Source organism: Oncorhynchus mykiss, chromosome 9 (genome assembly GCF_057628025.1).
Source record: "Oncorhynchus mykiss isolate SJ-2025 chromosome 9, ASM5762802v1, whole genome shotgun sequence".
NCBI classification, from domain to species: domain Eukaryota; kingdom Metazoa; phylum Chordata; class Actinopteri; order Salmoniformes; family Salmonidae; genus Oncorhynchus; species Oncorhynchus mykiss.
In genome coordinates this window covers 17,587,249-17,598,825 of record NC_143030.1, presented here as the reverse complement: position 1 = coordinate 17,598,825, position 11,577 = coordinate 17,587,249, and the positions used below count along the sequence as shown (strand labels likewise).

At 40.8% G+C, this 11,577-nt stretch overlaps 1 protein-coding gene across 1 annotated transcript; it reads right to left on the bottom strand.

The window, feature by feature from the left end:
- Positions 1-1,390: 1,390 nt before the first annotated feature.
- LOC110531582 (uncharacterized) lies at positions 1,391-11,204 on the bottom strand. Its single transcript, XM_021614851.3, has 5 exons — positions 10,970-11,204; positions 10,532-10,828; positions 8,671-8,931; positions 8,333-8,490; positions 1,391-4,713 (listed from the first exon to the last, which is right to left on the bottom strand). Exons 1-5 carry the CDS (start codon positions 11,016-11,018, stop codon positions 4,306-4,308), a joined length of 1,173 nt encoding a protein of 390 aa, XP_021470526.3. The 5' UTR covers positions 11,019-11,204; the 3' UTR covers positions 1,391-4,305.
- Between the last annotated feature and the right edge of the window lie 373 nt (positions 11,205-11,577).

Genomic DNA, 11,577 nt, shown 5'->3' with positions numbered 1-11,577 from the left:
TTTTGTAAAAAATGGAAGTTGTATAATTAAGAACAGTATCTTGGAGGATTCAGTAGTTGGAATTGTAAGAGTTGTTGCCCTGTTCCTTTCTCTGCAATCATCATTCTTATGGAATCCAAAAAGAACAAAACCCTGTCCTCAAACATTTACAAAGTGCAGTTATGGGCAAAGACCCAAAACATCCACATCAAATTAAATATTTTTCTTGATCAAATAATATAGAAAACCACTTTTTGTGCAGTTTTCATTTACCATCCTTACAAACCACTTAATGTAAATGTGCATTAGTGTATTGTATATAGGCTGGTCATCTAGGTTAGAACCTGTGGACTTTCCATCACCATGAAGAAAAACAATGTTCAATACAGTAACTGAGTACATTGAGACATCAAGTGGTTTGTGATGATGTGGCTCAGTTGGTAGAGCATTGTGCTTGGAACACCAGGGTTGTGGGTTCAATTCCCACAGGGGACCAGTACAAAAAAGTATGAAAATATATGCACTCACTGCTGTGTCTACTAAAAAGAATGAATAGACCATTTCAGTTTTCACATAGAAATAACTTGCATTTGCAAAGTATTTCAAGAAACTGGAAATCAAAACTGTATCAAGAAAGTTTTTTTTTATTACGCAAATATGAACAGATTAACTGTTTTGCACAGATAATTATTAGACTCAAGTTACAAATGCTGCTAGACACTGAAAAATGTAGTTGACATTTTTACTTAAAATGCACTGGGCCTTTACTAGTCCTCTATTAGCATACCTATATAAGTGTCTTCAGTGTGGGCAATTTTGTATTTATTTTTTGCATTAAATTACATTTCACAACAGATTTCTCATTACATTAAGGCCACTACTCTACTACCAGATGTCTACAACACAAAATACATGTGTACGTGTATTTTGTACATTGTACATACGTGTACATTGTTAACAGCTGTCTAAATAGTTAGCAAGACGTTTAAATGAGACGTTAACATCTATGGTTAGAGTGGGGGTGTGTAGCTCCCTTTCAAAGGTGTGAGAGACCACGACAAGAAACTGAAAACCACTTCCTGTTGACTGGGTTCTGTGCTGAGAAGAGCTGTTTAAAGTTCTCAGGTGTGAAGGTGCTCTGAGTCTGATTCACTGTATTTCCATGGCAAGAAAGAATCAACTTGATCAGACCCACATTTCATACAACAACATGGACCTGATTTTTTTTCCTGGCTGCCATTGACTCAGATTCTTAATTTAAAATAAGATATTTCCAATATCAAAATAAAAAATGTAAACCCCCTGCAAGTTCCCTTCATGGACGTGGGGCATCGACAGAGATGTGTGGGCTTTGTTAGAATTGTAGAGTTTTGTAGGGACTTCATTTGATAGAGATGGACCAAAAGAGAGCTGTTGGAAATCTTCCTATTTATTAAAACAGACATTTCAGAGTATATTAGCCGTTAGCATAATGAGGTTCCAGTATTACAGATGGGCCCTGACCTTTCCTATCACATTATAAACATTATCACAGACATGGGGCGCGATCAGCAGGACACAATGTTCACAAATCTTCAGTTAGAAATGTACTATGTAGAACAAACAGGCATCTCTTACATGTAGAATGAGAAATCAGTCATTTGTGGCATTCCTGTCTACAACTTTCCTACGTTTGGCTACTGAACGTGGCCCTGATGAAACCTCTGACCTACACAGCTCTGACAGGCATTACAAAATACATTTACTGGCACGATAGAAAAGGACTGGCCTTGGTACCAGTCTGTTTGTGCCACCATGCCACCCCTTGTCATGCCAAACAGTCGGTGGAATGATAGCACAAACAGATGTTGGACCAGGCTAGAAAATGATTTGTTTGATAATGACACCTAACACAGTAGAGAGGAGTTATTTACAGTAAAAATATGACTGGCACATCAAAAGGCACAGTTTAGTGGCACGTTTTAGAATGACCACAGGAGTGATCAGGTATTGAAGTACAGGAGGAATAACAAGTACATGCATATGAACATGAACATGCATATGTTAAAACACACATACAGTGCATTTGGAAAGTATTCAGACCCCTTGACTTTTTCCAAATTGTATTACGTTACAGCCTTATTCTAAAACAGATTAAAGTCATTTTTTTCCTCATGAATCTACCAAAAACGATTTAATCATTTTAGAATAAGGCTGAAATATAACAAAATGTTTGAGTTTGAGTTTATTTTATTTTTACAGGGACACATTAATCAACGTTTCAGGAAAAAGTGCCGGTTTTAGCCAGCCGGCTAATTTTCAACCTCAGTCCCTGGGCGGGTTATTAAAAACAATTATAATATAGACAATCATTGAGCAGTGAGCACACGCAGAGCAACATAGGACAAGCAAGACATTGCATACAGACAGAGCAACATAGGACAAGCGAGACGTAGCATACAGACAGAGCAACATAGAACAAAAAGCAGCAAGACAAAATTCATAAAAGCAACAAAGTGTTTCCACACCTCACAAGCTACAGACAACATGGAAAGTAGCAACACACAGCGAGGTGATTATATTCACATATCTGATTGACCTTTAGCCATGTATTCATACATTTTGTGAAAGTGTGATAGTTATGTGTGTCTGAAGGCAGTGGGGAATGAACCACCCCCCCAACCCCTCTTTTTACACTGCTGTTACTCTCTGTTTATCATATATGCATAGTCACTTTAACTATACATTCATGTACATACTACCTCAATTGGGCCGACCAACCAGTGCTCCCGCACATTGGCTAAATGGGCTATCTGCATTGTGTCCCGCCACCCGCCAACCCATCTTTTACGGTACTGCTACTCTCTGTTCATCATATATGCATAGTCACTTTAACCATATCTACATGTACATTCTACCTCAATCAGCCTGACTAACTGGTGTCTGTCTGTATGTAGCCTTGCTACTTTTATAGCCTTGCTACTGTATATAGTCTCTCTACTGTATATAGCCTGTCTACTGGGCAACGTAGGCATCGGAGTGGGCAGCAGCTACGTAGGCAACGGAGTGGGCAGCAGCTACGTAGGCAGCGGAGTGGGCAGCAGCTACGTAGGCATCGGAGTGGGCAGCAGCTACGTAGGCAACGGAGTGGGCAGCAGCTACGTAGGCATCGGAGTGGGCAGCAGCTACGTAGGCATCGGAGTGGGCAGCAGCTACGTAGGCAGCGGAGTGGGCAGCAGCTACATAAAAAAAGTTATCAATTGGAAATCTCTATCTTAGCCACGGCAAATCAGGATCCAGAAAATCTGGAACCACAGCCACTCCGATATTTCAGATTGTGTTCACAGGACAAATTCTTCCGCTTTTAGCCATAATTGACTGCCATACCTCTGTAGTTCCTTCCCATAACCAGCTGGATGTGACAGCTACTGAAATGGATAGATGGATACCTTTTATAGTTATGTGTAAATGTGATCTCAGAATATGAACAATTAGAATACCGTCATGCTGCCACCTTTTTGAGGTTAACAGCATAGTGATGGGGCTGGAGAAATGTAACCACTTAAATTCATAGATGAGGCTATGGATGCTATGGACTGACCATTCACGACATCAAAATTATATTTGTAACTATGTTTTGAAGCTATACAGTGTCTGTTTAGAATTACATTGTTTACAAACAAGCATAAGTTATATTAATCAATAGTTATATATAATTAATTTAAAAGTCTCCAAAATCGTTGTAGCAATCACAGATTGCCAATTTAAATATGGTTAAAATTAGACATAAACGGGGCCTCCCGGGTGGCGCAGTGGTTAATCAGAGTGCCATCAGAGTCCCTGGGTTTGCGCCCAGGCTCTGCCGCGACCGGGAGGTCCGTGGGGCGACGCACAATTGGCCTAGCGTCGCCCGGGTTAGGGAGGGCTTGGTCGGTAGGGGTGTCCTTGTCTCATCGCGCACCAGCGACTCCTGTGGCGGGCTGGGCGCAGTGTACGCTAACCAAGGTGGCCAGGTGCACGGTGTTTCCTCTGGCGCATTGGTGCGGCTGGCTTCCGGGTTGGATGTGCGCTGTGTTAAAGAAGCAGCGGCTTGGTTGGTTGTGTATCGGAGGACGCATGACTTTCAACCTTCGTCTCTCCCGAGCCCGTACGGGAGTTGTAGCGATGAGACAAGATAGTACTACAACAATTGGATACTATGAAATTGGGGAGAAAAAGGGGTAAAAGGGGTAAAAATGTTTAAAAATTAGACAATATTAAAAAAATAAGTTATTCTCTTTGTAACTTCCCTGTGTTTTTCTTCGGTTTCTAAGTCTATGGGTCAAGTCAGGGGAATGGAGGGGTAGTTTAGTAAGGTAATTTGTCTAGTTTGTTGACATTATTCCCATATTTGTCCATTTGTCCACTGGGTGGCGCTGGGCTAAAGCTGGCTGTGCTGTAGATTGATGTAGGATCTGCATCAGAAGGGCTATGTGGTCCTGGCCTCAGTCTTTTTGGACAGCCCACTTTGTCCACTAGGTGGCGCTCTTCTGCCGCTGGTTGCTGCACAGTGCTGTAGAGTGCCTCTGCCGGTGGTTCTGTACTTTCTTCTGGTAAAGTGTACCCTTTGTCCACTGGGTGGTGTTCTTCTAATGCTGATGCTGGTACTGCTCCTGGTCTGCCTGCAGTGACATAGATAGATGTCACCTCAGAACCAGGGGTGTTTGGTAGTTCTGGTCTTCCTGGTATAGTGTTGTCAACTTCTGTAATAACGACCTGTTAGAAGAAGAGAAATGTGAGAAACAACACAGAGTCGCTGATGTGGCCCTGACCGCTCACCAGAATTGAGTGCTCCTGATATCTCTGGCCGACCTGAGTAAGACCCTTGCAAGGCTGCCGGCTCAGACGGCATCCCAAGCTGAGTCCTCAGAGCATGTGCAGACCAGCTGGCTGGAGTGTTTACGGACATATTCAATCTCTCCCTTTCCTAGTCTGTTGTCCCCACTTGCTTCAATTTGTCCACCATTGTTCCTGTACTCAAGAAAGCAAAGGTAACAACTAAATGACTATCGCCCCGTAACACTCATTATGAAGTGCTTTGAAGGGCTAGTTGAGGATCAAATCACCTCCACCTTACCCGACACTCGAGACACACTACAATGTGCATACCACCCCAACAGGTCCACAGATGACGCAATTGCCATAGCACTGCACACTGCCCTTTCCCACCTGGACAAAAGGAAAACCTATGTGAGAATGCTGTTTATCGACTACAGCTCAGCATTCAACACAACAGTGCCCTCCAAGCTCAACACTAAGCTCAGGGCCCTGGGCCTGAACCCCTCCCTGTGCAAATGTGTCCTAGACTTCCTGATGGGCCAACCCCAAGTGGTGAAGGTAAGCAACAACACATACGCCACGCTGATCCTCATCACGGGGGCCCCACAGGGGTGTGCACTCAACCCACTCCTGTACTCCCTGTTCACCCATGACTGCGTGACTACGAACATCTCCAACTCAATCATCAAGGTTTGCTGATGACACAACAGGCCTGATTACCAACAATGATGAGACAGCCTACAGGGAGGAGGTGAAAGCCTTGGCGGAGTGGTGCCAGGAAAATAACTTCTCCCTCAACGTCAACAAAACGAAGCAGCTGAACGTGGACTGATGCAGATGCACCATCGCAAGCATTCTGTATGGCTGTATCACCTCCTGGTACGGCAACTGAACCTCCCGCAACCACAGCACCTGGAGTAACAGGAAGACCAAGAAGGTCAAAGACCTCAGCAACCTAGTCACGGCCTGTTCACCCAGCTACCATCTAGAAGGCAGAGACAGTACAGGTGCATCAATGCTGGGCCCGAAAGACTGAAAAACAGCTTCTATCTCCAGGCCATCAGACTGTTAAACAGTCATCACTAGCCGGCCTACGCCTGGTACCCTGCCCTGAACCTTAGACACTGTCACTAGCCGGCTACCACCCGGTACTCTACCCTGCATCTTAGAGACTGCTGCCCTATGCAAATAGTAATTTGGTCAATTTAATTATGTTTATATACTGTTTTACCCACTCTACATGTATATGCTGTATTCTACCCTTACCTAAAAACCACATGAATTTCACCTGATCGAATGTGAAGTTAATGTGATAACATGACGACATGTAAAAGCAACATGTGATAACATGAAACTATATATATAAAAACATGGGGATGCAAAAAAAATGTTTAACTACACCTGATAACATTTGAATGTTTTTCACATGTATACGTGTTTTACATGTGAAACTGCAAATTCCACATGTGAATCTGCAATTCATGTGAGCTGATAACATGTCATTCATGTGAGCTGATAACATGTCATTCATGTGAGCTGATAACATGTCATTCATGTGAGCTGATAACATGTCATTCATGTGAGCTGATAACATGTCATTCATGTGAGCTGATAACATGTCATTCATGTGAGCTGATAACATGTCATTCATGTGAGCTGATAACATGTCATTCATGTGAGCTGATAACATGTCATTCATGTGAGCTGATAACATGTCATTCATGTGAGCTGATAACATGTCATTCATGTGAGCTGATAACATGTCATTCATGTGAGCTGCTAACATGTCATTCATGTGAGCTGATAACATGTCATTCATGTGAGCTGATAACATGTCATTCATGTGAGCTGATAACATGTCATTCATGTGAGCTGATAACATGTCATTCATGTGAGCTGATAACATGTCATTCATGTGAGCTGATAACATGTCATTCATGTGAGCTGATAACATGTCATTCATGTGAGCTGATAACATGTCATTCATGTGAGCTGATAACATGTCATTCATGTGAGCTGCTAACATGAAAAGATGGTGTTACAGGGTTTCACATGTGAACTGACCTCCCATGTGTCTCTTGTTTTCACATGTGAACTGACCTCCCATGTGTCTCTTGTTTTCACATGTGAACTGACCTCCCATGTGTCTCTTGTTTTCACATGTGAAAATATCAGCTCAAATGTCATGATTTATTTTCATAAGGGAAGTAATTAAACGGCATGTGGCTTTAAGTAGTACGCTATTCAGCTAAACTAGTGTAAAAATCTTGTCTCTTAAACTCTGACGCTCTCTGGTGGCATTTTCTAAATCACATAATATTGTATACTACCCTAATAAAGTACATTTCAGTTTCAAAACTATAGCTCCTATGCACGCTTATTACAGTTAGAAAGTTAAGAAATGTGTGATTCTGATGACGATGTGACTACTGCAGAGCCTACAGATACAGCAGGCCCAAAAAAACTGACGTGTACCATTTTTTTTGTTTTTTTTCTTAGAGGAAAAATGATCCAAGCAATCAGGCCTTTAAAGTTCTCGAGTTTGTTTTTTGGATGGTGGCGGGGTGGTGTGATTCTTAGGACAAGGCCAGCAGTAAGATTTGAGTTAAACTTCCAAAAAGACATGAGCTGTAGCTATCCTCAGAATATCTGAACAGGGCCCAAAACAACTGCTCAAAGTTGAACAAAAATACGATTACGTTTGACATGATTACTTAATACTGACTTTTCAATATGACCCCATCTGGGATTTAATCTCACAACCTCTGGTTTTGGGATACGCTGATCTTTCTGCTGCGCCACAAAGACTGTAGCATTCTCAGAAGTCCCCTAAGGGCCAGGGTTTCTACTAAGCTGACATATTGAATTGTTTTAAGATGGTCACACCGTGGATCATTTAGCAATTACATTTTGAATTTTAGGACCCCTTTATGTATCAAAAAATTATTTAAAAAAAATATTTTATGAAATTTGGTGTTACTGCTATTAGCCCTCAGAAATGCGTTGAATAACACATTCATACATGGCGAAACAGATCTGAGAGATAAAAGAATGTACTCCCCTTTTTTAAGGGCACAAAAATATTTCCATAGATTTTTTAAAATTGGTACTGGGTTACCTTTATATGAGTCTTTTGAGGCTTGTTGGGGTCTAGAGCAATCCGAAGAACACCATCGTGTTCTTGAGAGTGATCTTTCCAGAGGGGTGATAGTAGTGTGTAGCCCAAACTTTTTGGACGCTTTGGACGCTTTCATGAGAAGACCAATTTTTAGGTTGTGTCCTGCTCTGACAAACATTGCTGTAGCTCTGCCACCTTCCACCGCAGCTGCGGAAGGCCGACATCGGCAGATGTTGTGGGATTGAGACGCAGGGGTGTAATCATTAGCCAAACAGAAAACGTTTCTGTTGGACAAATTCAGGTAGATGCCTCCTGTTTCATTGCGTTTGCTACTGCGTAATGAATACGCCCCAGATATATATAGCTTAAACATACGGGTTTTGATGGGGGCATAGACATCGACTTTAGGAGGTTAAACATGATTGACAGAGCGGGTACCTGCATTGACTGCTGATTTTTAGAGGATTGCCGTCTTCTGGTTAATATGATGTATCCTACACCAAATAACACACCAACAAAGAAGACAAGAGCAGTAACACTGCCCATAATGGTCCCAACTGGTAATGTTGAAGCTCTCCCCTTCTTCTCACCTTTACCTGAGAGGTTACATATACACACACACACACACACACACACACATTTTGTTATTCTGTTTTTTTATGGGAAATAATATAACTGTAATATAATTATAATTACTGCAATGATATTAAAACGTTCTTGATAAACACATGTACAATGGTATGCACAGAAGGTGGAAGCTAGTAAATTAGACTTACACATGTCCTCCATGCGTTGTGAGTTGGTCTCTGCACTGAAGTTATTTTTGCCAGTGCACTGGATAGTCCCGTTGTCATTGGAGATGATGATGTTGACTCTGGTGTGTGAAAGAGACTGCTGTGACAGTGTGCACTGACCTCCATCACAGACAGACAACACCCACACACCTGTAACTGAACAGTTCACTGTGACGTCACACATTCCATCACTGTAGTTGGAGGAGAGCGACACCACCTCCATGACTGGTATGGAAACAGCTTCTAAAATAAGTGATAATATCAGGGGTTTACAAAAATGTCAAGATGTCCTAAAAGATCATTCATCAAACCAAGCAGGTGACAGTAGGCATGTTTGCATTGATTCAGGTTTATTCGACAAAAGCAATAGAAAAACATTGCCACATGTGTAATGGAAAGGCAGCTACGAGATAAACATTCTAAAGATCGACAGAAATTGTATCCTTTCGAAAGAGATGGATATTTATTTTTTGCAACAAATGATGACGGAAACGGTGTTTTCATATAAATCATCATTGCCGAATAATTTTGAAGGCAAGCGGGCAAGTGATGTCATTAGTATGTGTTTATGTAATGTTTATTTAACTAGGCAAGTCAGTTTAAGAACAAATTATTATTTACAATGACGGCCTACACCGGCCAAACCCGAAAGACTCTAGGCCAATCACCGCCGGTTGTGATTCAGCCTGTTATGTAATACAGTCATCACTTAACATTTAATTCTAAATGTCTACTGCTTGCTTTTAAACTATAAAATAATGTTTCTTTGCAGGAAAAGGATTGTCTTGACTTTTGAAGAATGCCTGAATTGCTTAACCTTGCTTTCCTGGTTGGCTGGATGCAAGTTTAACCACTACATTATTTCAGATCTACAGGAGTGTAAGTTTCCCCATGGCAGGGACAGTGGAGATACGTTGGCACATGATAATTATTAGAATATGGCAAATATGAGTAAATTCTTGCATCCTATCCATGCTGGCTTTTGCAGGCTACCTGAGACATGAACCAGATAGGTGGTAAGGAATACAGGCTGTCGCCAATGTATTCATGCGCAATTTGTCTAAATGGATATTGGAAACACTGCAGCCACTTCATTTTTATTCCACACTAGGTTTTTGCGTAGAATTTATATTTGTTCAGGTGTGATGTCATCGACAGTTCAATGAAAATGCACGGTAGCAGGCAGTGGTGGGAAAAGTACCCAATTGTCATACTTGAGTAAAAGTAAAAATACCTTCATAGAAAATGACTCATGTAAAAGTCACGCAGTAAAATCCTACTTGAGTAAAAGTCTAAAAGTATTTGGTTTTAAATAAGTATCAAAAGTCAATCTAATTGCTAAAATATTCTTAAGTACAAAGTAAAAGTATTAATTATTCCAAATTCCTTATATTAAGCAAACCAGACAGCACAATTTTAGCCAGGGACACACGCCAACACTAAGACATAATTTACAAACGAAGCCTGTGTGTTTAGTGAGTCCGCCAGATCAGAGGCAGTAGGGATGACCAGGGATGTTCTCTTGATAAGTGCGTGACAATTTTCTTGTCATGCTAAGCATTCAAAATGTAACGAATGCTTTTGGGTGTCAGGAAAAATATATGGAGTAAAAAGTAAATTATTTTCTTCAGGAATTTAGTGAAGTAAAAATTATCAAAAATGTAAATAGTAAATATTAACTTGTACTTTAAAGTAGTTTTACTTAAGTACTTTACACCACTGGTAGCAGGCAATTGTCTATTTTATATGCGAACTTTCTAAATGTTGACAACCAAAATTAAAGGACACATTTATGGAAACGTAGCTAATGAGTGGAATGTAAAAAAGCCTTGACAAAACTTACCTTGGACCATCAAATTGTATTTGACCATTTGTGTCTCCTTCCATATCTCAACATTATATGCAATGTAGATTCCAGTATCTGTTTGTTCCAGTTTCCTGAGACAAAGAGAGTGGTCTGTGGAGTTATAATCGACCCTCTCCTTGTATCGAGGAGAAACTTTTTCCTTCACAGCTATTACATTGCTATCAGTCATCCATTTCATCGCCATCTCTTGAAGAGGGTTTTCTCTGACTGTCAAACACACCGCACCGCCCTTCAACCCATATTTGTCTATTGGATGGACATCTGCCCTGGTCCCTAAAGACAAAGGAACAGCAGGATCACATTTTGAAAGTTTATTTATTTATTTGGTATACCAATAATGGGATATACTGTACTTTATACCTACACATAATATAATTCATATTATTTTAAAAATCATAGAGTAGAATTCTGTACCTGTGATGGTACCCAGCAAAATGATTAGTAGTGAACCCAGAAAATCCATAATGTTTGAGAGATCAAAAGCCTGACTTCTTGGCTTCTGTCAAAGTGATATTTAATTAAACCCTCTAGTATTTAACACCTGTTGCAGTTCCCCGCAACGGTGAGAAAAAACACCCCACAACTTCCCCCACATGCGTATGACTCTCACGTCACTTTTACCACTCTAGAAAGAAACTATGGGGGTTTCAACAGTATGTCCCAAGTTATATAAATATATGATCTACTCTACATAATTGTTGCATGAACAGATGTCGGCAATGTTCTGTTATTATCTGGAACAGCATGGTCTCCGTTAGTCTGAAATCAAATCAAACTTTGGCATACACCAAGACCTTACCGTGAAATGCTTACTTACAAGCCCTTAACCAGCAGTGCAGTTCAAGAACAGTTAAGAAAATGTTTACCAAATAAACGAAAGAAAAAAATAATAAAAATTAACACAATAAATAACAATAACGAGGCGATATACAGGGGATACCGGTACCGAGTTAGTGTGCGGCAATTTGTACATGTAGTAAAGTGACTGCATATATAGTAAACAGCGAGTAGCAGCAGTGTAC